Consider the following 13,101-nt stretch of genomic DNA (forward strand, 5'->3'; position numbering starts at 1 on the left):
CATATCAATAACATATTATGAATGTATATTCTTCTGCTTTATAAATATACCTAATATAATTAACTCCACTGAGATTCTCTACAATCAGTTCAGAGGCCCTACACTAAATGAACAGAGTAGGCTGACCACTATTTCCTAAAATTATTTGTCTATGGCATCCTTTTTTAATTAGAACTTACGCTCATTTCAAAATACTTTGGGAAATTATGACTTAACCAGTCCTCAATACTGTATTTTTATGGTGTTTCCAATTTTTTTCCTTTTATAAAAAATGTTGTGATCAACTTCTTGCTTGTGCATTTCTGTGTGTTTTAGGAAATACCTCTAAAAATAGAGTTAATAGGCTAATTGATATACACATGTTAAAAACATGTGACGATTTCTGCCCAACTGTCCCCCAACAGTGTATGAGAATTGTAAGTCTTTCTAAATGGTAATTTTTAATTTAAAAAACAATTTGGAAGCTATGTGTACTCATCATATATGCTTAGCATTTCGAAACTTATTCAATTACTCTTTATGGGCACGGTTGAAGCACATAGTTATAAATATCAAAGGTCTTACTGTAATAGAGGTTGACTCAGACAACTATTTAAGAATATATCTCCTCACAATTTATAGAACATGACCAGCATGGATATGTTAAATTGTCTCACTTTCACTTTCCTCTGTGTTACATGTACATAGTCTGGATATATATTCTTAAGAAAATACTAATAATCCCTTATAGCTACATAATTTTTTATATTACTAAAATATTTAAAACAAAAAGAATTTTTGAGAAAAAAATACCCTCAGATGTTTAAAACAGGATAGTAAGCTTTAATGTACCTAGAGATCCTTCAAGCTCCACAGTAGTAGCTACAAATTTAGAGCCAGGACTGTTATAACCAAAATCTTTACCAATCAACCAGTTCCAGTACCACAGAAAGAAATGTGTATCTTAAGTGTGTATGTCTATTAATTTAGGGCTGATTTTCAGTGCATATTTCTGCAGTTTCATGTACTGAGAAATAAGCTCCTAATATAATATAAACATGATACATGGAGCAAAACAGGCTGTATATTTCTTTTTTTATCTTAAAGTGACTGTGGTTGTAATTTTATACCTGAGACTAACTCTCAAGGTTACTTAAGTATAGTGTTCACACCCAGGGTAGAGTTCTGTGTAATTTTCAAAGCTCAAACAAGCCGAGCCTACTCAAAAATATCTCCCCTTGAGCCTGTCTCAAAATCATATTTGAAGCCTCTTTAAAATATAGAATTTATTATTCAATAGGTATGGAGAGGAGCCAGTGCATCTGCATTAAAAAAAAAAAAAAAAAAAGCCTTCCCAGTTGATTCAGTTGAACAGCGACAGCGGAAAAGCACTTGGTTACATAAAAAGACTGGGTGTGTAGAGCAGTATCTTAGGTCCCCAATTTAAATGTTCAGATGAAAACCATTAATCTGTCTTAGTCCGGTTTATTAGATTACCTAGGTGAAAACTGTACCTGGAGAAGGTTCATAAGAAGTTTCAAAGATGGAAGCAGAGGTAAGAAACCCGTAGGCCTAGCCTTGGCCACCAAAAGGAATCAGGGTAAGGACATATGTGATCGAAGCAAAACTACAGAAGATCCATCCTGCCAGAAACAACAGCACCTCCTACTTTAAGCATATAGAATCCTTTCAACTTCATAAAATAGGCTGAAAAGGGAAAGCATGCTCAGCTATATTTTTGTGTGAAAAGGGGTGAGTCTGATAAAAGCACCGCATTCAGCTACTGGTCGCACCCAGTGTAACTACACAAGCCAGTCAGCACAGGATGAGATCAAACTGGGCTGAGAGATTCACATCGGACCGTCAGAGGCACGATGTTACCTTTCATAATACAATACTCCTTTGTCAGAATTATATTTCTCACAAGAAATTTGTCTCACAAGAACAGTGCAACACAAGCCAAAAAAAAAATTAAAAAAACACACCCTATGTCTTCTAAGTAGTTTACGCATATAAACCTGGCATTTTCTTAGGCTCCCATTACTTACCAGATCGGGACTTAATGATGTCACTGAACTCGTTCTGCCCATCATCAGGCCTGGCCTCATGTTCTCCATACTTGGCCATCTTTGCTGAGTTTCAGTAAAATCCAAACACTACTAAATCCTCTTTTTTTTTTTTAAAGACATCAATACCTAAAGAGAAAAGGGAAAGTATGGGTGGACTTGAAAAAAAATAAGTATATACACATGTAATACATATAGTCATATACAGTTATATATCATCACCATTTATTCAGGAAATATTTATTCAGTGCCTGCTATGTATAAGGCACTGATCTGGGAATGGGGATATGACTATCAAAGAGACACAGCCTCTGCCATCATGAAGTTCATAGATACTAAGCAATTAACTATATAATGAATTATTCTGATACGCTACAAACATACAAAGGAGATGCACAGAGTAACATCATCATAGAGCAGAGGAATCTAACCTGCTCTGGGCAATTAGAGAAGCCTTCCTTGAAGAAGTGACATTGGAGCCAAGTTTTCAAAACATGAGAAGAATTTAATTAGGTAATCCTTGATTGAATTCAGAATTTTTCAAAATACACAATTTGGGATAATTTGGAAAAATCTGAATTTGGGCGATATATTAGACCAGTGGTTCTCAACCTTCCTAATGCCACGACCCTTTAATACAGTTCCTCATGTTGTGGTGACCCCCAACCATAAAATTATTTTCGTTGCTACTTCATAACTGTAATTTTGCTACTGTTATGAATCGTAATGTAAATATCTGATATGCAGGATGTATTTGCATTGTTACAAATTGAACATAATTAAAGCATAGTGATTAATCACAAAAACAATATGTAATTATATATTCAATATGTGTTTTCTGGTGGTCTTAGGCAACCCCTGTGAAAGGGTCGTTCAACCCCCAAAGGGGTAGCAACCCACAGGTTGAGAACCGCTGTATTAGACAATATTATTGTATCAGTGTTAAACTTCTTTAATATTGGTTAATGGTTGTGTCCTTATGCAAGGAAATGTCTGATTGTAGAAGACACTTGATGAAATAGTTTGCAATGAAGTATGATAATATCTGCAACTTAAGTTCAAGAAGGACAGCATATATCTGTCTGTATATGTTTATCTATATGTCTATGTATAAATGTACACAAATACTAGTATACACATGAATACACAGAGAGAGACATATGAAATATTGAAAAGTGACAAGTGGAGAATGTAGTTAAAGAATACATGAATGTTTAGTCTTATATTCTTTCTAGTGTAATATTACAGACAGAAAATGACTGTGGCCTAAACCAGGGAAGATGGAAAGAAAACGGGTGGATATGTGGGATGTTTAAATACTAAATAAAGAAGGTGCATAGGATTTGGGAACTGGTTGGATATGAGAGGCTCAGGATTCTAAGGGACAAAATGACTGCCCGATTTGGCTTGGGCAATTGAGTAGAGGGCGAGTCATTCACTGAGCTGGGGAGTTCTGGAGGATAAGCCTCTGCAGGAAGAAATAATGAAAGTAGTTTGGATTTGCCGAGTTTGAGGTGCCTCTGATATTTATATGTGGAAATAACAAAAAGCAGTTGGGTATTCAGGTCTGATCTAAGGAAAGCTTTCAATTAGATATAAATCTGAATAGTTTATATGTTATGTCATTTTAGAAGGTGCATCATATTAATTCTGCTGGGTACAGATATCACTCAATAGAAATAATTTTAATTTTTAGTAATTAATTAGTCATAAGCATCTTTAGAATTTAAAGAACTAAAGATTCTGTCCTACAATGCCACCTTTTCTTTAAGAATATTAGACTAGTACATTGCCCTAATACCTTCTGAAACACACTGCCCCCAAACACCCAGACAGATTCAGAAATTCAGCCAGCCACTTGGCTCTATCCTAAGAGTCCCTTAAGGAGACCCCAGATGCAAATTAAATAAATTAATCATTTCATTAGGAATATAATAGGCAACACTTCCAAATATTAATCTGTGGAAAATGGATGATAATTCACATACTAGTATTACAACACTTACCAGAACCAGAGTTTACTGCTAGCTAGGATTAGACATCTCAATTATTTAACTCAAGGATGCATCATACGGTATTGTTATTTTATAATATATTTCATTTTGTATATTATATACTACTATTTTATATACTACTAGAGTCCCGGTGCACAAATTCATGCACGGGTGGCGTCCCTCGGCCTGGGTGGCAATCGGGGCCGATCGGGGCGTCTTGCCCAGTCCCAATAAGGGCTCATCGGGACTGACCGGCCAGGGGAAGGGACCATGGGAGGTTGGCTGTGGGAGCGCAATGACCACCAGGGGGCAACTCCTGCGTTGAGCGTTTGCCCCCTGGTGGTCAGTGCACATCATAGCGACCAGTAGACCAGTCGTTCTGTCAACCAGTCATAAGGGCCACTTAGGCTTTTATATATATATAGAAGATTTTTGTGATATGTAATATTCAAGGAAACATCATGTTATTTCATAATAATATAAATATGCAATATGTAATAATTGTTATATTTTTATCCTTATCAGTCAGAAAAAGGGTGTGTTATAATAATAAAGATATCAAAATTACCTTAGAAAAAAGTTTTGTGTTAAAGAGTTGAAGCAGATGAAAACTGTGGTAGATTCCTAAAGTTGTAGGAACAATGTACTCTCCAGTAGGGAGGAAAATGTGGATTGTGGGTCATCAGTCTGCCAAAATTTATGAGTATAAAAAAGTTTTACATTTTTTTATATTGCGCTACTACTGTTAAGACTTTAGGTATTATTATGTGGTTACATTTCCTTTTGGGGGTACATGCCTATAAAGATTTGCTGAATTCTTAAGTGCATTTTATTATATTCAAAAACCAAAAACTTTGTTCAGAGGAATGCATATAAAATTTTATTACAGAAAATCAAGTTTGCCCAACAAAATTCTCTTAACCGGAAAGTAACTATTCCTTTGAGAAATATTTCTAATGCTCTCCATATAACTGGTCTTAGCCAAAGGTCTTCACTTCAAAGCTTCCCAAAGATCTATCCTACTCCATAAAAAAAGTGAACTCTTCACACAGGACTTTAATTCCTTTTCACATAAATATTTGCTGATTGTAACATTTTATTTTGCCACTCTCCTTAAGATAATTTCTCAAATTTTCCCTGCTTGATCATCAAAATCCCGTACATACTACAAAGATACCGAAGAAAGGGGGATAGATCAAGGACAAGGGACGAATGGGAAGAAGGAAGAAACAGGTCTAGCCACCAACTTCCACTTGTTGCCATGAATGGCAGGGGACTCCGTGTTGAGTAACATGGCAAAAAAAGATACCTTCTTCTAAGTCGATACATGCTGCAGTGGTTTATAATCGGTGGTCAGGAGACAGAATGGAAGTTTCATCACTAACAATGTGCCTTAAGATGGCCCTCCATTTCACATCCATGTCACAGAGGGAGGGCCATCTTCCACACACAGCTAGTTGAGAGACAGAAGAAATGAGTGGGAGTTGCTTTAGAAGTTTTAGGCCCTTTACAGTTATTGTTACCATTTATTGTTATTTATATGTAATTTATTGTTACCGCTGCCCTATGTTTCTGTGCCCTGATAAGGATGTTCGCCAAGGTTAGCCAGCTCTTCTCACTGAAACCAACACACTCAACTCGAGGTTCACCAACATTTTCCTGGGAACATGTCTGGCTGCCCTATGGACCTGAAGCCATGAGTGTGTGTCAGTCAATAAACCAACCTGGGGTGAAAGGATAGGGGATGGCCTCCAAGGGAAAGTTTTAATTTCAAAATAATATGGGAATTACACAACGTACGAATACAAAGATGTTCAACAATGTACAGTTTTGATGGAAATGTGATGCTGATCCTTGGGCAGAAAGTATTCATTCATTTACCCTGGCGACCAAAACCCCTAGCTAGAGTTACTGCGAAGGGAAGCCCAGGGGGAAGGAGGTGGCCACTGGGCTCGATACATAGTAAGAGACACCACCCAGCGCCAAGAACTGCCATTCACTCTCGGAAGTGCTCCAAGGGAAGGTGAATACTACAGTGATTAATACTGTTTACAGGGCAATAAATTGTATGTAAACACCCACAGGGAAGTTAAAGAGCTGTCTCATCGGGCCCATAAATAAGGGGAATGACTGCGTAAGCCTGGGCCCTCGCCGCCGCCGGGAACTCTGCAGGCTGAAGCCCCCACGAGCTTCGCATTCCTCCAGCTCCCGCCGGGCCCGCAGCACCATCCGCCCGCCGCCGGCGTCCCCCGCGCCCTCCAGCAACCAGCCGGACAGGCCACCCCGACTTCCTGGGACCCGTGCAAGTTACTGTGCTATGGATGCGGCTGCTGTCGCCAGGCCAAGGGGCGGGGAGCTCCAGTCAGGTCCCGAGGACCAGGGACTCCCCCAAACTCGTGCCCTCGGGGCCGCAGCTACCGTTCCACCGACACCCCCCGAGAGCCGCGTGGGAAACTGACCCGCGAGGCCCTGGTGACCCAGGCGACCAGATGGCTGGGGAAGAGGAGGCTCACCCCGGGAATCCCAGAAAGGGGCGCCCTTAGGTTAGACCCCAGGCTCCCGTTCGATGTAAAACAAATTGCGGTCCGCGGGCTCTAGGAGGTCGGCACGTTTCCTCCCTCCCTAGAACAAGTCCCTTTCCGGGTCTGGTGGGAAAGTCTCTTTTAACAGCTTGCCTTCTAAAAGTTGCACAGCCTAAAATCCGTGCTTTGGGGGGGGGGGGGGGGGTTGTACGTGGCCTTGGACAACCAGAGCCTCGGATCCGGGGCCAAAGGTAGGGCATGAATGACCTTACCAGCTGCAGAAAGAGATGCCAAGAGTCCGGACCACGCACCGCCCCCTCTCCGGAGCCCCACCCTCGCGAGCAGCGCCGGCCCGGAGGTCCAGCACGTTTCCTGTCAGGCAGACGGCTGGGAACTGCTCCCCAGCCCGCCGACCACGCCACCCTCTCCTAGCGGACACCTCCGGCCCCGCCCTCCCCGGCCGGGGCGTGTGTGACAGGCCACGTCCCCTCCTGGCGATCACTGGACCGGCGCCCTGACCGCGCGAAGCACGGATGCGGGACTCTCACCCAGGCAGGGGAGGCTGGGGGGCCCAGCGGCAGCCGGGGACCTGTCGGCGGAGTGAGGATCCCTCCCTACTAAGCGGATCCCCAGGACCTCCTCCTCCTCGCTGCAAGTGTCAGTCATTCTCTGCTCCGCCGCGGGGTAGCAGAACTCAGGACCCCAGGAAAGTGTACGCAAAAGTTGGTTACATCTCAGCCTCGGGGTGGAGAAGGAGCGCGGGACGCGGGCCCCGGGCGCAGGAGCCTCGGGGGAGCCCGTCCTCCCCGCAGCCCACGCCCCGTCCCCCCGCGGCCGTGGTCACATTACCCGGCGCGGCGCCTCAATAATGCATGGACTTACCTGCTCCCGTGACCGCGCGCCCGCCTCGCCTGCCAGCCGCCGCCTCGTCCCCAGCGGGCCGAGGGCTCGTTTGGATGTGTTTCGGGTCGCAGTGATCGCGGGGGTGGTGGTGTGCAAGCGTGAGTGCTGTGGTGCAACTTTAAAAAAGAAAAAGAAAAGAAATGTAGAGACCTAAACGAGGTCCGAGAGGGAAAAAGAATTTTGACACCCGATTAAAACTGCCCCTGACTTGTGCAACCTTCCTGCCCAGTAGTTCCGCCAAAAACAAAACAGTCCTAGTGCAAACCTGGCACGGGCGCGGAGGCACCAAGTTTGCCAAACACCGGAGAGTTTTCCGTCTGCAGAAACGGCCCCAAAGCAGGGGGGCGCCGCTCCCGGCGGTTCCCCGATCGGCTGCGGGAGCCCCCGGCTCCTCCTCGCCCCGCGGCGGGAGAAAGCCCGCGGCAGGCTGCGGCCGCCCGCTCTCCGCCGCCGAGGCCAGGCGACTCCCCAACTTCGGGCGAGCGGCTCGCTCCTCCCGCTCCCCTCCTCCCGCTCCCCGCCCGCAGGCCTGCCCCTTTGTTGGAGCGGAGCGCTGGAGGCAGAGGAGGAAGGGTGGGGCGCAAGATCGCTCCGTGGCGCCCCCCTGGGAACCGGCTCGCGGCCGGGCACCCCGGGGCGCGGTCTCCCGAGGAGGCGGAGGAGGAGGCCGAGCAGGTCCAGTTCGCCGGCCGCCGCCGCTCCAGCTCCCCGCCGCCTCCCGCGCCCCGCCGCCACCAGCCCAGCAACTTTGTTTCGGGAGATCAGCCCCTCTCGCCTCCCAGTTCGGCCCTGGCCCCAGCCCGGCCCAAGCGGCCACCGCGGGCTGGGCTCCGGGGAACGTGGCGCCCAGAGTCACCTGACCGCGTGCCCGGTCGTTGAGCGCCCGCCCAGCGCGCCCTCCCGGCCGGTGGCGGCCGGCCCTGCGCTCAACTGGCCTGGGGCTGCGCGCGCCCGCGGCTCCCGAAGTCAGGAGCTAGCCTCCCACAAGCGCAAGCCCCTGGACTCAGATTGTCTGAAAATGGGAGTCACGCCCCTCCTCAGCCACACTGGGTAGTTCTGGTGATATTTTCTCCTTCAGAGATAAATTTCCACTTGCTCCTCCACTCACTCCGTCTCAGCTGGCTGGCATTCCTGATTTGTTGGCCCTACTTCCAAGGGGATACTAGTATTTTTTTGTGTAGTTTTCTCAGTGTCGTTTAAGTATTAAGAAAAACTCGAAATTTCGTTTTATATTGATTCATGCCTACACATAGTGTTTGTGCTGACCTTATTTTCCTATTTTTCCGATGTACACACTCACACACACACACACACACACACACACACACACACACACATACATCTATCATAGAGCCCCTCTCAAGGCTGAGGGGTTGGTTAAAAAATATCTGGGGAAAAAGGAGTTTGTGCTGTGTGTGCCTTTTTCTTATTCACATATTTCACTCCCCGTGTGTTTCTGTGATTCTTTTTACTTGATCATCATGCTGTGGAGGGAAAGAAAAAAAACAACCCAAGTTGCTAATTGGTATAAACAAAGAGGAAAGGTTGATTGATAAGCAAGCTCTGGGCTCTTGCTGGTTTAGTATTTGCGAGTTAGTAAAAATAAACCCTAGAGCCTTAACCAATTTTTTCAGAAAGAATGCACTCGCCTTTTATTAGTTCTAAAGTGAAAGTTTCCCCAGTCCCTAACTACTGCAGAGGCGTAGGAGGTCCTGAAAGATAGTCTTTCTTCAAGTCTCTAGTTTAGCTTCCTTCCTTGAGGGTTTTTCTTCATATAATCCAAATAAAATCCAGAAGATTACTTTGAAATGGTTATAATTCATTCACTTTTTTTTTTCATTCATTCATTCATTCATTCAACAAGTGCCAATTTGGGGCCTGCCAGGTCTCCTGGCACTGTGAATGGTGCAAGTAAAAATCCCATAGAGATCTTACCTTATAGAACTTCAAATCTAGTGAGATAAGGCATGTAAACAAGTAAGGCTGTGCAAGATCAGCAGTAAGTATCAAAAGAAAATGACAGATCAAGTGTTACTTGAGTCTGGCTGTATTAAGGGAGACTGTTGTTTCTTTGAACTGATAATTCTACAGACCCTTAAAAGCTCTCATTGGGCACTGTTATCTTGCTTGTTGAGTTGACGGAAACTCAGATTTCCTCCTTTAAAATAAAACCACATTGGAGTGTTTGAGGATTTTGTTACTTAAAATTATGTAAGTGAAAAAGCACCTTGTAAATTGCAAAGTGCTACACAAATATTTAACTCAAAGTTTTTGAAAAACACCATCATTTGGGGACCTAGAATTTTTAAGTTCCGAAGGAATGTTTAGTTAAGTTTCCCCAAAGGCTGTAAGGAAAGGGTTATAAGGGACAACAGCCACCATCTGTGCAGGAGTGACTCCACCCCATACTACAGCTTCAGTGGCTTATGGTGTGTTACCTGTGCTCTATCTGTTTCTAGCCCATTCCCCCTCATGCACAGACTGATAGTTTCTGTAGGCCCTGGACGAGAGAGAACAGAGAACTTCCTATTGATGAGATGACCATGAGGACCTAAGCAGGTCCTGCTCCCTGTGTCCTGTGTAAGTGAGGAAATCACATTTAATGGCAGATTCTGACCACCGAGGGCTACATTTCCATCGAGCAGACAGTATCATCTTCCTCCGAAGCCTGAGAATGGAGTTGGGGGGAAGTGAGAGATAACCTGCAACCAACATTCCACCTGCAGCTCACACGGCAGGGACATGGGCCTGCAATGACCATGCTCAGTGGGGCTGTGTCTGCCCACTCCAAAGATCGATGTAGAGCCTTCAGAGAAAGTGATAGGAATGCGGCCCAGGGTCTACCAGTAACCCAACAGTCATCACAGAACAGTGAAATTTTAAGAAAATTGAACTTCTGTCTTTGGGCTAAAGCCCTTGACATAGGAGAAAATCTTACGCTATGAGTCGTGTATATGTAGATTCATATGTAAAGATATATGCATATGTATGTATATATAATATGCAGAGAGACATGATTCTACATAGATATTGTTCATATATAAAGAACAGCATCCTAATACAAGAGCCAAAAAGGAAACTTTCTCTACTAAACTTTGTGCAAGGGTACACAAATGCAGTTTCTGTATAAGCAACAGAAACACAATGTATAAAAAGCAAGACACTCCTTCAGTTTTACACTTGGTGTTGACTACGAATAAAGCCCTACATGGAAGCATTTAAGAGAGGAACAAAGGTTAGGGAATTTACCTTTTCTTATCTTTTTCAGGTCAAGAAAGTATAGATCTGTAGCTTACATATAATAGCTACTGGAATATTTGCTGAAATTGTTGCTGAATTCTTCAGTCCAACATTTAATACTTATTATGCAATTTGAAGATAGATATAACTGAAATTCTCTGTGATACAATTAAGGGGAAGAAGACGATGACAATGATGAATGAAACTTTTAAGAATAACTAGCACCAAGGAAGAGTGTCTTACAGTGTAGTGAGCTAAAGAATCACCAGGGCCTGGACTTCCAGTCAAGATGGTGGCTTAGGTAAACTCTATGCTCCCCTCCTCCCACAGCCACATCAGAATTACAACTAAATTATAGAACAACTGCCCTTGAGAACCACCTGAGGACTAGCTGAACAGAACTCCTATAATTAAGGATATGAAAAAGAAGCCACACGGAGACTGATAAGAAAGGTAGAGTCTTGGAACAGGCTGGTCCCCCACCACGTGTGGTGGTTAAGAATCAGAAGGCATATCTTGGGTGTGGAGGCCCCCCTCAGGGCTCCCAGCCTAGAGCACCAGTAGCAGGAAAAGGTGTCCCCACAACAGCTGTCTGTAAAAATCAGCAGGGATTCCGTCCAGTTGAGGTGGAGGGCTACTGGGGACTCAGACATTCCCTCTTAAAGGGCCTGAGCACAGACTCACTTGCCCACAAATGCTCGCCCTGAGCTCCAGAAGGGATAGCAGCTTGAACAGCTACAGGGACATGTGGGGAGGGACTGAATTGTCTGGCTTCAGGGGGAGGGCTGGAAGGGCAGCTCTCTCTGACATAGCAGTGCTGGCAGGTGACATTATTGCTTGGTTGATCCCTCCCCTGACACAGCCAGCAGGCACAGATGGCACCATATCTGAGTCTCCATTAACCTGGTTACCACTCTAGCCCCACCCTGGTGATTTTCTGAGACCCCACCCAATTCAAGCACCTGGCTTGAACCTCTGTTAGCAGTTGTTCCTCACAAACGGCCTACCTCAGCCCACACTGCAGATTTACTAAAATCTCTCAAAGGTCTGCAAATCCAAACAAGCAGTGGCTGGCTTCGGAAAGCCCTGTACCTCCTGTTAAGAGGCCCCCAACACCAGTGAAAGCCAGCCTTAGCTCATAGCACAGTGTCCCCCAGGCACCTCCAAGTCCAGCACAGGCAGCTACCAACCTTAGATCACTTTGTAGTTCCCATCAGATAACCCCCGGCTGAGCACAGGCAGTGGCTGAGCTGGGCCTGCACTGGAGCTTCTCCTAAGAGGCCCCCAAACCAACACACCTAGTGGCTGGCTTCAGACCACACTAGAGCACCCCCCAATCAGCTCCACAAATGACACACCCAAAAGGCGAACTCGCAGGCACCAATGCCCCTGTAAAGTGAATGCCATTCTGTGGGGTCAGCCCCCAGAACAATAGCTCATCCATAGTAACAGCCAGTTCTCACTGTCAGGCAGCCTGAGGGTTAATCCCACTGACGTGCCAACAGTAATCAAGGCTCAACTACAATATGAGGGCATACACAACCCACACAAGGGACACCCCTGGAGCACTTAACTCAGGTGACCAAGGAGTCTGCAGCAGATCCCATAAGACCCCTGCTATGTAAGGCCACCCTACAAGACTGTGAGATGTAGCAGATCTACCTAATACATCGAAACAAACACAGGGAGACAGCCAAACCGAGGGAATAAAGAAACAAGTCCCAAATAAAAGAACAGGACAAAACTCCAAGAAGAGTTCAACAAAATGGAGGCAAACAATCTACCAGATACACATTTCAAAATACTGGTTATAAGGATACTCAATTAATTTAGGAGGGAAATAGATGAAATCAGTGAGAACTTACACAAAGAGATAGAAACCATAAAAAGAACAAGTCAGAAATGAAGAATACAATAACTGAATAAAGAATAGATTAGATAATAATCAACAATAGATTAGATGAAGCAGAGAATCAAATTAGTGATTTGGAAGACAGCGAAACATCCAATTGGAATATGAAAAAGAAACAAGAATTTTAAAATGAGGATAGTTTATCCCTAGCCAATTTGGCTCAGTGGATAGAGTGTTGACTGCGTATTGAAGGGTCCCAGGTTCAATTCCGGCCAAGGGTAATGCCTAGGTTATGAGCTCAATCCCCACTAGGGTGCATGCAGGAAACAGCCAATCAATAATTCTCTCTCATCATTGATGTTTCTCTCTCTCTCTCTCTCTCTCTCTCTCTCTCTCCCTTCCTCTCTGAAATCAATAAAAATATATTTTTAAAAATAAATAAAATGAGGATAGTTTGAGACCTCTGAGACAGTATCAAGCATAACAACATTTACATCATAGGGGTATCAGAAGGATAAAAGAGAGAGCAAAAATTGAGAACCTAT

The 13,101-nt window shown here is 44.6% G+C and overlaps 1 protein-coding gene across 1 annotated transcript in view; it reads right to left on the reverse strand.

The window, feature by feature from the left end:
• The window catches only part of UTRN (utrophin), a 445,898-nt gene extending 437,627 nt beyond the window's left edge, over nt 1-8,271 (reverse strand). Inside the window, exons 1-3 of the mRNA XM_081094315.1 lie at nt 7,730-8,271; nt 7,444-7,580; nt 2,028-2,174 (exon numbers count right to left, since the gene is read on the reverse strand). Coding sequence (XP_080950441.1) covers nt 2,028-2,106 — 79 coding nt within the window. The 5' untranslated portion in view covers nt 2,107-2,174; nt 7,444-7,580; nt 7,730-8,271. The remainder of the gene's footprint in view (nt 1-2,027; nt 2,175-7,443; nt 7,581-7,729) is intronic.
• Between the last annotated feature and the right edge of the window lie 4,830 nt (nt 8,272-13,101).

Source organism: Myotis nattereri (assembly GCF_964212035.1).
Source record: "Myotis nattereri genome assembly, chromosome: 6".
NCBI lineage: Eukaryota > Metazoa > Chordata > Mammalia > Chiroptera > Vespertilionidae > Myotis > Myotis nattereri.